Raw genomic sequence first — 16,094 nt, forward strand, 5'->3', positions numbered from 1 at the left:
CATCATTACAGCCTTTTCAGCACTAAGCAAACCTTTGACCCACTACTACTCATTTACCATGACAAAAGACAAACAAACTTAAGTAGAGCGACTTTGAGAGATAGATCTTGCACATGTGGTGTGCACACCTGGTAGAGTTGACATAAGCAACACTCAGACGGGTGAGCAGTGTTTTCTCTTTAGAAGAAAAAAAAAGTGCCCTCCCTCGTTTTTTTTTCTCCCAACTCTTCAATGACATCAACATTGGGCATTCAGATTTCAAAAACGGAGGAGAAAGAAAAACGACAGCAAAAACAGTGACATCAGCAGCCTTGTCAATGTTGCCGTAAAAATTAACAACCCTTGCTTTTAGTAATTCATTCCTACCCTTTGAAAAGCTCTTCATCTCTCATTTTCAATGCTCTGGATCAAAGCGTCCTGCCCACGGTGCATGGGAAATGTGCTCTTCATGGCCCTGTGCTAGTGAACAAGTTCCCCTTCTCTGTACGATTGTTTTACCAGGGTTGGCAGGATAACAAACTCCAGCTCTCCCAGTGTGGCATCCTGTCTCAGACCCACAGATTTAGAATAGACCAGCTTATTTTACAGTGCGTTTTGATGGGATCCTCTTCCTGCTTATTGGCTGCAGAACCTTTGAATCAGGATACTACTCCTTAGTGCATCTTTAATGTTTTCCATGAAGCTTTCTCCCCTCATGTACTGTAATTGGCTTTAATTTTAAGGGGAAGTGAAAGGAATAATCTAGTTGTCATAGTGTTTTTGATAATGAACATTGCTGACTATCCTTTTGATATTTTAATCCATTGCACTTTTTGTCCTTCTTTTTCCAAATCTGGTCTGCATTTTCTTGCATCTCTCTTTGCCTTCCTCTCAATTTCACAATGACTTGGCTTGTCCTCTTTGCTCTCCCCTCACATGACGTCTCTCTCATCCTCCCTGCTCCTCTCAATCTCTGCCAATGACTCTGTGTTGCAATTTTTATCCTCTTTCTCCTACTGTTACATCCCTTTCCCACATTATTTGTGTATCCTTGTTTCCCCCTCTCCCATGTCTACCACCAGGTGATGCCTTCCCCTGGACAGTAAGCCTGAGTCAGTTCAGCGTGTACACATTACTGGGACAGCAGCGAAGCCTGAGCCTGTTGGAGCCTATGGGCTGCACCTCCACACTGGCCGTCACATCCCATAAGCTGCAGAGCTGTTCTGAAGGAAGACACTCCTTTGTAGTCTGCCTCCATGTTGATCTGCAGCCCGTCCACGTCAAGTGCTCCAACCCTCAGGTCAGTTATACAGTCCTGCATCTTACAAAGTAGTCATCAGATTTACATGTATATTTATACAAATCATCCCCTTGTAAACTTTCCTGAAATATGAACACACAAACACTGGCAGGATGATCCTGCTTGTGCATGTTTCTCTTATATAGATTGACTCCAATAAACAAACTGCCTCATCTTCTTACCTAGAATAATTTTCATGAGAGTGGAAGCATAAACAAGAGAGTGTTGCCTTGTTTGCTTTGGTCAAATATGTTGAGGTCTAAGTGAAGGACAGTGGGGGAGCACAAGACTCATCATCATTGTTTTACAGCGTGTTACTATGTTTTAGTGAGAGCATGATTAATATGGACAGATTGGAAACGGAACATTTTGTTCTCCCAGTTAGGTCTCTGTGTTGTTTTTCACTGCACTGTTACAGTGCTATAATCACATCTACATGTACCATTACACATGTTTTGTTTTTTCGCAATTGAATTAGCTGTATTGAATTTGGTTCCTCTGTAAACACTTAATTGGGGCGACCTTTTGAGTGGTCACACTGCTAAATGTCTCTGACCACAGTGATGAGCCATGGTGATATTGAGGCGAATTGGTACCAGAAACAAATGAAAGGCCTTAATCTGTTCGTGGTGAAAACTTTCCCAGAGATGAGGAGAGCTGGTCGTTTATTGAGGGAAAGTTTCTTTTCTTTCTTCTTCTCTGCTCTCCCTTTTCAAATGGAGAGCCTGTGTCTGGCAAAGCTGGGAAGGCTTATTGCGATTATATGATGAGTCATTATTAGTTTTCGGGTCCAATGAAAACTTCTCTTCTCTTCTCTTTCATCGCAATCCCTCTGCTCTCTCTTCCCATCTGTTCACCTCCTCTCTCCTTCTCTCACTCTTCTGTGTAAATTTCTGACTCGAGGGGGGTTATAAGCTCATTCTGTACCATTTCAAGTCATGTAGCAGCTCTTTAAGAAGTGCTGCCAGAGCAACCCCACCCTCTCTAGAACAAAAGAGACCTCACACTACTTACTCTTCTTTCTAATTAGTATTTCCATTTGTGGGAATGTATATGGGGATGTCAGAGTCCTGCACAGTTGCTACACAATAAGCCCCACCAACACAGTTAGATGAGAACATTGTGACGGGTGTGCCGGAGGAATTGGAGGAGTTTGGGTGGCAGAGTAACATCTGGCATTTGCTAATCAATTATTATCACACTCATTTTGAGACCTTAATACATTTAAAGTCAACAAATAAAACCAAAGAGTTTGGCCTCTTAACTTCTCCTGGCATTGGAGCTACATTTTTGTGACATTAAATCAGATTTTCCATAATATGCAGAGGATTACTTCATGGCACAAACAAAGATATTTTTAGAAACTGGGGGTGCAAAAGTCGAGCCTTGGATCTTATTCTTTTTTTAAACTATATTTAACATTTTTACATGTAGCCACAAGTGTCATGATTTTGTTTAAGAGCATGAGAAGCGTTGCCATTTGTGTACTCCATGAAAGTGACCATACACACGAATAGACATGTTTCTGAATAGATTTTCTGAAAATATTAGGGGTGCAATGGCTGCTAAGGTACAATAGGAAGTGAGGTTAGTGTTTTTGAAATTTGAATGTGTTGTCTTCAATCTGAGTTTTAGTGTCTGTGTGAATGATTCATGTTGGTGTCAGAAGGATGTGGTTACTAGCTACACGTTTACCTTATCAGGACCACCTTGAATCAGCACACACCACCACCACCACCGTTTGCTTTGACCTCTGACACATAACTGTGAACACATGCAGACACACACACACGCACTCTCATATATCCATACACATGTTCACTCTCGGCTACTACACATACACAACAATATGTCACTTTTGTGAAGTTTCTATATAAACTGTGCAAAGATAAAGGAACACGAACACTCACCATCTGCATGCTCTCCCGTCTTTCATCTGTGTGTTTTTATGAATGACTGTGGAAGCCTCTGTTCAGTCTCCAGTTTGTACTACTGCAGCCGAGCAGACCTCCTGATCTGCAGATGACAGGTCTTTGGAGAACCCAGCCCTCCAAATGTTCTGCTCACTTCCCCAGCTCATGAAATGTGGCATATGTATTGTGAGCTCATGTAAGCATGCAAGTGTGTGTGTGCATGTGTGTGTATGTTTGTGGGGTCCAACCTGCCCACTGGCCCAACAGCAGTAGCTGAGCTGAACCAACTTACCCGACTTTCCACTTTCATGAACAGACTGTAGATATAGGGTGGAGCAAATGGCAGAGAGGATAAGAGAGCAACAACAGAGATTAAGGACAGAAGGGACTAAACCCTAGACTCTGCTAAAACAGAGGTCATGTAATGACGCTTCATCTCACCCCTTCCCTTCTCTCCTTTATTCTGCATTCTTTACTTCCTCCACATCTGCTGCTGAGTGCAGTAGGCCTTGTTGTGCTTGGTTGGACTTCCAGGCCCCAGACTCTCAAAGAAGAGAGTGTGGAGCCGTACCTCTCCTGACGGCAGAGCAGTTCGGTTGGGTATGGCAGACAGCTGTTGGCCCTGTCCCTGGACGGCTGCTGGATCGGCGTTAGCAGCTCTTCCTGGACATGTTTGAAATGGCCCAGCTGTAACGTATTGTGCTGCTTTTCATTTGATTTATGCTTATTTATGGAAGGCCTCCCTGTAATGTGTGCGCTAACAGGCATGCATGTGTGTGAGTGAGCAGTAGTGAGTAAAAATATGTTTGGAGTAGAGAAAGCTATTTTGTGTGTGCTCATGTGTCTGTGCACCTTTACTTTTGAGGGACCCTCAGTGGTGGGGAGGTGGGAGTGGGGGGGGGGGGGGGGGGGCTCAGTTGGCTGCAGAAGCGAAACATTTGAAATCCAGAAATTAGCTCACTGTGAAAGAGCGTCGCTTTTCTCCCTTGCTCTCCCTCTCTCTCCTCTAAAGAACACTGAGTGAATGCATGAATAACTGAAAGCATCACATCACATTCCCCTGCCTTCTCCTCATGTTTTCCACTCTTGTTTTTGGCTTTGTTGTTGTTTAAAGCTAAGGCCTCTTTTCATGTGAACACATGATAAATAGTTGAGAACACTTGACGCCGGGCCTTCAGTTTTTCCTAACCGTGGTGAGTTTTTCAGGGGAAATTGATGACACAACTCAACTTTCCTCTGTGGGTGTTTCTTTGGGAGTTTTGTTGTTATGGATAACAAATTTGTACAGTGAGGCACGTGTAAGAGCATGCTGTGCCTTGCAAATAGTCACCCATCGAGTAGAAGCATGAAGACATAGGTTTTACATCACTTTTGTAAAATGAGGCCTCATTCAATGACAAGTACAAAGTCTAAAATAGTGTTAAGTTGGAGAGTGAAAGAAATGGGACTGGATAGTGGTCCATTTCTGGCTAATATTTCCTCCTTCTCTCTTTCCTTCTCTCTCAACTTTAACTAGGTTTAGTGTCACATAACTACAAAGCTGCCAAGCCAAATCATGCTAATGGCCGCAGAAGTAAAAACTACATGAGAACTCCCCAGTGCAGCTGTTTGAGTCAGACCTTGGCAAAAATACATTTGAATCCGGTTTCAAATATTAAGACTACTTGTGGTGTGTTAGGTCTATCTTATAAGGCACTCACTTGGCACAGTAGACTTCATGTATAGAGAGTGTATTCAGCTGTTGCCGTGGTCAGTTTTTGCACACAAATCAGCATCTGTGTGTGTCATGGGTAGGAGCTTTCTATATAAACATGTTTTCATATAAGACAGAAATAAATTGACTGACATGAGAATCCTGCATCATAGTTTTTCCTTACATTAGACTGCATTACATCATATTTTATCCCAATCAGTGTGAAATACTATATCTAGCGTTCCAACTTAAAGTTCTCTGTTTTCCTTTTCTTCTCCGCTCCTGTCACTCACCAGGTTCAGCTATTGTACGAGCTCCTCCTCAACTGGAGCTCTACGTGGGCTCGTCTCCAGAGGCACGGCATCCTGCGTCAGACCTCTAGCATTCCAGAACCCCCTGCTGGTGCTGCCCCATCATCCCCAGTGCGCAGTAGTGCTGGCACTGCCCTACCAGACACCAGCACCTGCAGCCCGTCTGCAGATTTTGGCTCCCCCACTGAGGTTTGTTTTTCTCACCCAGCTACACATCAGTCTAATCTCATGGATCAGCACATCTAAGTTGTATTTTGTGACATCAATCATTTATTTGTCACCTGGGATTACACAAGGTACAATTCCAGTAAAATGTGATCCCATCAGCTCCTTTTCCTTGTAATAGTCCTTTGCATCTTTGTACATTGTTGGCTGCTGCTTTATTATTGTCCGTGTTTCCGGATAGTTCTGGTAATCCATGGTTTCTGGTTGTGAAATGATTTAACTGTCCACACATCCAGACCTCGACAGCTGTATAGTCACTCCTTCTGAACTCAGGCAGTGACTCTGCTCTGCGACCAGTTCTGCGTGGTGTATAGCTGTGATCCACAGCAGGAACAGGACAGCACCTCACATTCCCACCATAACACCAGTCCTTATTCACTGTAAAGCACACGTCTCCTCTGCTTCTTTCACCAGAGTCCTCTGCTCTGTCAGACTGACATATAGAAAAAGAGCCTCCTGATTGAATGGCGCTGTCCAGCATTTAGCAAAGTGTCAGTAGATCAAAGGCTATTACAGTTCTTGATATTCTGGAGGAAACAGATGCAGTACGGAGGTTGTTCAGTTTATTTCCCGACGCCTACACAATGGCTACCAGGATGCTACTTTGGCTGGTCCCCTTTTTCTTGATGTTTACATTTGAAAACCTCATTCTGGTCAGCTACCTAGCTAGAAGTTGGTGGAAGGAGAGTTTAAAGACTGGTGTGTTGATTTCCACATCCTAATGAGTGACTCTGGGCGGCATGCCATCACCATTCAAAGCCAACCACAAAAATCACCATCAACACTTGCAAAATAAGCATAAGAGTCTAAGATTTAGCACAAATTTAGCAGAGCTAAAAGAGAGGCGACTGGAAGCATCCGTGCCTGATGTCATAAATCACTTATAATCAGAAAAAAAACTTGCTATGGTACATCATGTAACAGGACTTAATTTACTACATTGAAGTTAAATGGTTCAGTATTTCGTCCATTCATTCATGTGCATACTTATTACTTATATACTGCTTTTCTAGCATCCCATGTGGTGCTACTTGATTAATAAGAAGCCTAATGACTACACCCTGCCAACACCCAACTATAAGTTTTTCTTTGAAATCAAAGTTGCTATGACTCATGCAATAACACATGCTATTTAAGCCTTTGTTGTGTACATAATTCTGCCGCTGATGTCTGATTGAGGTGAAAATACTGTATTTTTTATTGTTATGAGTAGTTGAGTCAGTGCTAACACATGATATTTGTCTGAAAAAATCTGTTTTGTTTAGGAAGGATTTTCATGGCTGGAAAAATCTCATCAGTGCTTGTGTTTCTTACATATTTTTTTTCTTACCCAGAACAGATACTCCAGATAGGCTGTGAGCTCTGTTTGATTCGTGTAAGCTAGGGCTTGATTGAGTATAAACCTGCCTTTTAATTTAGGGAAAACAATAACCTGTATTTACATTTTTCGCTCAGATAAAATATCAAACCCAGAGAATGAAGTATGAAGTGTAGCAGTGCGTGCAGGCATGTGCGAAGCCAATGGAAAACTTACAGTCAGGGTTTTTTAGGGGGGAAACAACAAATGTTGAGTGTTATTTTTCCTTTCGTCCCTAGGTGATGCTTGTCCTTGGCTTCGATTATGTGGCAGGAGTTTTTTCTTCTTTCTAGTACAGTAGCAGCAACAGTGACTAGCTAAGGGTCCATGGCCTTGGGGCCTTAGCCACTAGAGCCTTGTGTAATATGATGTGTATATTTGTGCGAGGTAGGAACATAGGATGCATAAAAATTATGGTGTTGATGAGTATTTGTGTTGTTAAGCACTGGCAGCTTGCCCAGGATTTAATGCTCTTTGACCACCAAAGCCCTGTCAGCAATGTGGGGCCCTTCGGGATCACCGCACAACCATCATACCGCCCTGAGAGGCAATAAAGTGTGTCTGTTTAAGAACATACACGTGAAAAAAAAGTGTTTCATATGTCGATGTGCATCTGTGTCTGCGTTTGTTTCCGTGTGATCAACATGTGTGTGTTCTTGCGTCATTTGTGGACCCACAGAAGTGGCAGTGGTGGAGTATGGCAGTGGAGGCCCTATGGTATAGTGGGTCTGTAACAAGGCCACAGAGGCCCCTGACAGCCCACTTGTCACTGTTTACCTAAGTACAAACACTGGTAGAAGTGTTTAGTCCTCTGGGAGGCTGGGTGATTGAGCAAGAATGTAGGAGCTGTTTTGATAAGTCTCAGCAGTAGTGGCAGCAGTCTCAACCCTGCTCCCCACCCTCCTGCTTGGTCCTCTAGTACTCCAACTACATCCACACCACACATCCCAAAAGCCCCGGCCCTACAGCCCCTTCCCAACCATTCATCTGACCTCTGCTACTGAGTTGTTACAATATTTCGTGACATTTTCATAAACATTTTACTTATATTTATGAATCGGTCTGAACTGGAAAAGCTTCCTTCATGACTCTAATGGACCTGATCGTATGCACCAAATTTTGAACCTGACAATAACCTGGAAAAAGTTATTCTCTAACCTGACAAAATCCTGACTACCAGCAGCTGCAACCCAAAAGAACAAATATTTCTCAAATTAAATTCAAAAATACAAATTATTAAAGTCCCCCTTTAGACATGTTTTAATACTTACATATACCAATAATAGTATCATGTTTAATATGTGCACAGTTGTCGCTCCCTTCAGTAAGGGAATGTGAAACACCTCTCTAACACATTTTTAAGTGGAGGGGGACAAAAAGAATTTATGTCAGAATGTGATGGAATTGTCAGGTCCTGTCACATGTCAAGTTTTGGTTATAATTATTTTGTATTTTTGTATTTTTATTTCTGTAATTATTTATCTTCCTGTTCAGTCTTTCTTCCCTCCATCCTTTCATCCATGTCTTATTCTATCTCTCCTGTTTACCCCTTATTCCCCTCTTTTACTTCATGTCTATCTGCAGCTTCATCCCACCTCTCTCCCCCTACCTTATTTAATCTTTTCATTTTATCTATTACTAAACCCATCCTTTGTACCTCCCCAACTTTTCTTCATCCTTCCACCTGTCCCTGAACCATTCTCTTTTTCCACTCTTATCTCATAATCTGCCTTTCCCCTCCATCTTTCTTCGACACTTTCCAGCCTGCTGTTGTCTTCCAATGTTTGGGTCTCTCTGATGAGCAAAGACAAACTCTGCAAAGAAAATAAACCCGGATCCTCAGCCCGTTTATAGCGCAGAGGCCCAGGAATTAAACTGTATACTTTACAACTTGGCTTGTGGAGGTGTGGGAAAGTAGCTCCCTCTTAGAATGTGTGTTGCATGGGTCTGTGTGTGTGTTTGGGGCCCCAGTCTGGCAGTTCAGGAACGTGGCAGAGCCCACTTCTACCAACACACCACCACCACCACATCTGTTCCTCAAGGCCTCACCTTGGTAAGAGGAGCGAAGGGAATTTTCTGTCACTCATAAAAACATGAACTTTGGCCTTTTGGAAATTATTAGTGATCTCAACTTTTGCTTTACAGTTGTAACCATGCACTCGTGTTTTTCCTTAAAACGTCTTTAAAGCATCTTTTAAAAAAACCCTCATAACTGTGCATGTTATGTCACTGACCTTGAATTCAGTGTGATCATTCATCTTAAAATTACAATCATAGGATGTTTTGTTTTAAGATGCTCAATTGAAAGTAGCATATTTTTTATTTTTTCCCCCTAATTTGGGTTTTTCAGGTGGTCTCAAATTCCAGGTATGCATCAAAATGTCTTGAAGGTCTTAGTTTTGTTTTTCTACAAAATGCAGGTCCTCTGTATTTTGACACGACAACAGTTTGGGGATTTATTGGTTTTCTCTCATTTGAAGCTATTCACAATTGGCAAGATCCCCCAATTGAAAGTCCAAAAAATTGTTTTAAAACTGTTTGTGTGATTCCAGAAAATGCAGAGATGTCAATCTGTTAATAATTTCTCTTTCTTACTGACCCTGGTAAAATCAGCTTATAAGAGACTGAGAGTTTTTAAGTGACAGCAGCGGTTCTGGCTGGGAAGCAGAAACAGTCGGCTGTCCGATGCTCCAGTGTAACCACGCTACAGTACACAGTGGTCTGAGCTTCCCACAGCGCCAGCGGCTGGCTCCTGTTTCCACACATGACATTACAGAGTCTAATCCTACCGACTGGCCAGAACTGTAAACTAAACAATCCTAACCACACACACACACACACACACACACACACACACACACACACACACACACACACACACAGTCCCGTGTTTTGACTCCAGCTCAGCAATAATTAGTCCCCAAATGGCAGTTGACACTAGAATATCTCTCATTGAGAATGACTGAACACCATTACTACTGGGCTCATATTACTCACTGCCAGTCACTGCTATTACACACACATAGGCACACACACACACCCACACACAAACACACACTCACACCTTGACTGTTTGGTTCCATGGAAACACATAATGACACTGCTAGACACTTGATTGGACTTAATGCTAGTTCTGGGAGAATTCAGTGCTGTTTTTCTGGTAGTTTTGGTCATATGTTTCAGTATTTAAGTTCATAATTTTGAGGATAATGAAGCTTTATATACTGTACTGTATGTAGTCTGTATATTTGATCCAGTATAGGACTGCCTGCAGAGCTTTCAATGTCCTCCAGCCTAGCCAAGCCCATGCTTGTGTTTCTAGTGCATTGCTTTGTTTATTTTTCATCTGATAGATTTAAAATCTTATCCAATAAAAGCCCAAACAGATACTTTTCACTTTTCTTATTTCTGAGAGCTAATGCTTCCTGTGGAACACATGCTTCTCATCAGTTTCTAGTGGTCTCCATTCACTGTAATGTTGCATCTATCTTTGAATTAGTATAATCCTTAATGTATTTATATTCTTGTCATCCGTTGTTATTGAGCACTGCTGTCAGCAATTCTCAAACTGCGCAATTAAATAAAATTTGCAAATTAGCATGGGGCCCTCATCCCTCCCCCCAACTGCGGAACAGGGACATAGTTTCCTCATCTGGACTCTCTTTAAGACACTGTAATCAGCCCAGCAGCTGTGGGGTATCTAATTGAGATGGTTGATAACCTCCTCACCAACCACAGCCAGGCTCGATAACCATGACACAATCTGTCATTACCACGCCGCGATGGGAGAAGCTGTGGAAAAAGTGAAACCCTGCAATGCCAGAGCTGCAAATTGCCATATTGTTTGTTTGCAGACTTTTCACTTTCCGAGTCAGCCACGCAGATACATGTTTGGAAAACAGATTTACCAGGAAGAGCACGAGAGACAAAAAAAAAATGTCCCCAGTGCTGTCATCCATAGTGCCTTGCCAAACCTCCAGTAATGAGATGAGAGCTCACAGAAGGCGGCCTCCTCCGCCGCATCCTGCTTGCCTCTCCATCTCACCCCCCCAACCTCCACCCCCGCCTCCGGTCTTCACTTCCCATTCTCTCCCAGGCTGCAAGACGTGTGTGTCCTGGCGCACTTGAGTGAAAGCAGGCCACGTGGGTGCTGGTGGCTTAGTTTGGGGTTAACACCAGTGACAGCTCCGCACAATAGTCCTTTTCCCCTCACATCGCTCAGTTCAGAGTGGAGTTCTGCTCACCAGACACTGATGTCATCTACACACCAAAAGGGTCGAAGCCTGGTGGTTGCTTTGTTATGGCTACATGCACAGCGACAACACTTGCAAACATACGCATTCCCTGAACACATGGTTGGACACACATACAAGCAAATAGACAAACTAACAGTTACAACACAAACATCCGTGCTTTAATTTGAATTTTATATATGTGCCATAGACTGTAAGAAAATAATGGACTTAGCCACCGTGATTTCACCCATTGGTCTGCGGAGTCCTGTTTTGAAGCCTCGAGTTTGGCATTTTAACTGTCACCATCTTGGTTTCTGGGAACCAGAATTGATAAGAAATGACAATATTTTGACAAAAGGGTGGAGCTAACCCTAACACTTCCTGCCAGCTTGATTAGCACAATGCATTTACATTCTCTATAGGACTTTTTTAAGGTGAACAAAATGTGACAATTACTTTTCATCAACTGAAAACACAAATAGAAAAAGTTACATTTATACTCTATAAATCTGGGGTCACTTAAAGTGGCCATACCAGGCTGTTAACGTTCATTTCGGCTGTAAAGTTGGGCATTTTAACATGGAGGTCTATGGGGATTAACTTGCTCTTGGAGTCAGCTTCAAATGGCTATTGGAGGAACTGCAGTTTTTGGTACTTCTGCGTTGGCTTCATTTTTCAGCCCTGCAACGTGCTGCTTGATTTGTTGCATATGTTCTTTCATGTTCTTCCTGTTTTTTTGGTCTGTTTGACTATTGCAACTCTTGACTGACTATCCAAACTTAATAACTCAAATTTAACTCGTTAATGGCTTTGACATTGACAACAAAAGTACATTTCTCTTTTCTCTTTCTCTTTTCTATTCTTCAGTTAGAAAATTGGATGAACAGATTACTTTCAAATGTTTTATCAATGTTTGAATTCTGTCACAGTCTTCAAGCTCATGTGGTAGTTCCAAGTATTGACTGAAATCATGGCTTGTACCTTCTTAAAAGCCCTGATTGAACAGATCCTGTTTTGACTCCCTAGGGGGACTCTGTGCCTGCTGGAGACGATGGTCCGTTTGCTGACACAGTGACTCTGGAACAGAAAACTAGCAGCATTGGTGGCACCAGCGGGAAAGTCAGCCTTTGGATGCAGTGGATGTTACCCAAGGTCACAGTAAAACTGTTTGCTCCTGACCCAACAGCCAAAAAGACAGGTACCCTGACATCTTTTTGAAAAATACAGTGAATTTCAGTACATTTCTAAATCTCTATTGCTGATTGATAATACACAATAGTGTTTTTTTTGTTGTTGTTGTTGTTGATGTGTGGTATGTCTCTGTATAAAGTTCATGGTAGCTGCAACAGAAGTGTAGAATAATTGAATGTCAACTGGGTAGACAGCATGAGCAATGACAGAATATACAATACATCATTATCTGTTGCTAAATTGAGATCTGATTAATCTGTGTTTAAAGACAATAGAGAAAACTCTCATATGTAAAACGGGACTATTTTTTATTGCAAGTGCGTCAGTGTGCAGTGTGAAAGGGTGCAGGAAGCTATTCGGAGTTCTTACAATCCTGCTGTATCAACACTTAAAGTGATCAGCCCCCACCTCTTTTCTCATTCAAATGTTGAGCACTCGGAAGGGAAATGCAGCTGGAGAGAAGGAGGAATGGAGGGAGAAGACAAATAAATAAATGGATGATGAATCCCAAGCGAACCGCCTCTTGTCCCCTTTAGATTTACTGGGGCGATGAAAGGCTAGATTTACCTTTAATTGGTGGCTGTAATATTTAGCATCTGCCAAGCAGATCGCCCAGCTTAAGGTCTTTAATAGTGGAAACGGAATGTTTTGGAGGACCTCACAGAGATGGTTTGACTTAGAGACATCCTAAATAGGCATTACTTTGGATTTGGGCTTAATTTTTGCCATCTGAGTTGCGAGATGAACTTACCACTGGATTTTCTGAGTGAAACACATTAAGCATGTTATTGAAAACAAGAATTGTGTGTATGCAATATATTAGATTGCTAATATCACAGTTAACATTCTCAGAGATAAGTAAGCCACAGATATGACTGCAGACAATCTGCAATGATGTAATATGTTTTTCAACTGCAAAGGAAATAAGATTCTTGTCTCTCCAGAGAAATGGAAAAACAGCCATTCCAGGCGTATTGGTTCTTGGGTATAATGTTATGCTATTATGTGTTGGAAGATTAGAGGTAGAAATTTCAACATGAGTCTCAAGAGGCTCTGCTAAAAGCACAAATCAGTGGTACACTTTCCTCCTTTTAAGATGAACCATTTAAGACCAAGGGACTAAGGGTTTCCAGTGCTCTTACAGGGTGGGTTTAGAAAACTCATACATCAATATCAACACCATGTTTGGTGACGATGAGTTTCTGAGTATCTAACAACTTGGGAGAGTTCTTTCCACACAGTATCCACAATAAAGCTGACATGCCTTGTGTTTCATTTTTAATAAGTCATTAGGAACCTCTGTGTTTCTCAGAATCACCACAAGGCATCAGTACAACAACAACCATAGTTTCACATGCATGAAGTCCATTTTCCCAAGCTGTGATTGTGGGACTTTTTCTGTGGAAACAATGAGAGAGAACCAACAGTTAAGCTCACAGGCTCGGTTCAATACAAAGTTAATCAGTCCTTCTATGAAGCTTACTCACTTTGCCTGAAGTGGGTGGGTTTGTTTGCACACAAGGTGCACTGAGGCACGCACATACATTTTCATGAAGACACACACAGAAAAGTCTACGTGAACATTCAGTGTTGTGTAAACACACACACAGAAACTCCTCATTATGACAGGCTGAGCAATATCTTAATCACGCTTTGCCTTCTTGCCCACGATTTTCAGTATGACTTCCTTAGGCAGCCAGGCAGTGATGTGTGTGTCTGCGGGTGTGTGTGTTCACATAGGCTCTAGCCTTAATCAGCCTAACACTGGTCCAGCATTACAAATACACTGTGTGTCCGCCGTGCAGGAACTGACCACAGGAGTTGGATCAGCACCAAAGGCGAGACCTGGACAGGGTTAGCTACAGTGTAGGTCTTTGCCCACAGAAATGAAATTCACACACACAGATGAAACTTCCTATATTGAAGTCTGGGTTCAGCTCTTTTGCCTTTCTGCCAAGTACAATGATGACCATACAGCATGCTAAAACAAAAACGGAGGGAGAAACTCCTGACATTCACAGTGTTGCAAACTAATGATCGATACACAGTAACAAAGCCTAATGAATGTGATTGACTTTATGTGAATATAAAATAACTATTTTCTTTTTTTGTGTGTTTCTGCCAGAGATCTGTGTCATCAGTGAACTAGAAGATCTGAGTGCCTCAGTAGATGTCCAGGATGTTTACACAAAGATCAAATGTAAAGTTGGCAGCTTCAACATTGACCACCACAGATGCAGGTAGAGCCCATCTCTTACATTTGAACACATATACAGTATGCATCCAGGTTTTTTCAGGAAGTCTTTGAGTCAACAAGCAGGAATAGCTTTGTGCCTTGTCTAATTGATGTGAAACTGGCGGAGGCAGTGATAAAAGTGGGACCCTCCAACCCTCCCTAACAGTGTTCTCTCTATCCCCCAGATCACACTGCTGCACCCACACACTTGTGCTCTCACAGTCAGAGTCTAAACACACACTTGCTTGCACACACAATTCACCACCAATACCACTAACACTTTGTCTGTTGTTCCCACTTCTGCTCATATGGGTGATTTTTCGGATTATCACCTCAGCGTCATCGTCTTTCCAGACAGCTGTTACAGCAGTTAATACAGACTAACAGGCGAATGGACAGACAGATGGACTGAGAGACTAGACTGACGCATTGAGCGGGCTCTGGGCCGGCCCATCTCTGACTCACAGAGCAGGGGAGAGTTCACTCCGTACTGTATGTCAGTCATTTTCTCTGAGCCTGCGGTGTCTGAATCGATTCACAGAAACATTAACACGTTGTTGGGGAGGAAAACCACTGGGCGATGTTCCATTGCATCCTTATGGTAATCTCTCCCCATGTCAAGTTCCAGTCAAAATGGGGTAATTTAGCTCTGGGCTCTGAAATTATGAAAGCACATACTGTAGCATGGTGAAACTGAAGCTGTAACTGAAGATTTCTATATATTTTTTTCCATGCCCTACACATTCTTCCCATCAATTAAAGGGTGGCTTCGCTTCAATATCTAAATCCTTATTTTTTCCTGTATTTTTTCCTCCTTGTCTTGATCACATACCTCTGTGATGCAGTCAGAAGCTCTGAGTGTGCACTGTGTACGTGCCTGAGGTCTTGTTATGTTGGGAAGAGACCACTTAGCAGGAGGCAATTCCCTCTGTCTCTGTCTGAGGAGATAATGAAACAGCGATCTATAACACTCCAGCATGTTGCATCCAGCAAAGCACAGTGTGTTTGTGTGTGTTTTCAGGTCTGTGTGCCTACGTGCCTGAATAGATATGTTCCTCAAAGTGCCTTCTTCTCTGATTGAGCCAGGCAGTGAAAGGGAGATAGGCCTTTCTGGGCCCTGTGCCCATATTGAACCCCATCATTAGCAATCAGTGCTCTCACCACTGATATGATAATAGATATGGATTCTGATTTGCCAGATTTGAAAATCACCTCAGCCGTGTCCTCAGCATGTGAGGACAGGTCAGAATGGGAGCGAGGTGATTGTCTTGCCTTTGAATCTAACCGTCTAGCAAGCAACTTGCAGACCTCCCTGTTTGGCTGCAGTTAGTTGATTTATATTCTGTCAGGCCACATGTGTTGCATACAGTATGGAGTATCAACCTAAGCCAGGACAGTGTCAGTGGTTAGACAGTTTTAGAGCGTAAAGGTGTCGTGGGTCATTATATCATACTGCTCTGCTCTCCACAGGTGTGTGTCCAATTGCTTCTGAGACGGAGCCAACCTTAATCTCTTTAGTAGACCTCTATGCCTTCCTAAGTAGATAATGGGTCAATTTTCTCATTTCTAGGTTATTTCAGTTTAATGTGCTTTTAACAACATGGTCTCAACACACTTTTAACCGACCAAAGTTCTGGCATGCAGAAGCACTCCA

At 42.5% G+C, this 16,094-nt stretch overlaps 1 protein-coding gene across 2 annotated transcripts in view; it reads left to right on the top strand.

Annotated features, from left to right (window-relative positions):
- Nucleotides 1–16,094, top strand: part of vps13b (vacuolar protein sorting 13 homolog B) — a 354,297-nt gene that overhangs the window by 184,136 nt on the left and 154,067 nt on the right. For both annotated transcript variants that reach the window (XM_078171989.1, XM_078171988.1), the window contains exons 24-27: nt 1,062–1,279; nt 5,182–5,385; nt 12,040–12,211; nt 14,330–14,444. In XM_078171989.1, the coding sequence (XP_078028115.1) occupies nt 1,062–1,279; nt 5,182–5,385; nt 12,040–12,211; nt 14,330–14,444 (709 nt within the window). The remainder of the gene's footprint in view (nt 1–1,061; nt 1,280–5,181; nt 5,386–12,039; nt 12,212–14,329; nt 14,445–16,094) is intronic.

The sequence above is a fragment of the Epinephelus lanceolatus genome, chromosome 10 (genome assembly GCF_041903045.1).
Source record: "Epinephelus lanceolatus isolate andai-2023 chromosome 10, ASM4190304v1, whole genome shotgun sequence".
Taxonomy (NCBI): domain Eukaryota; kingdom Metazoa; phylum Chordata; class Actinopteri; order Perciformes; family Serranidae; genus Epinephelus; species Epinephelus lanceolatus.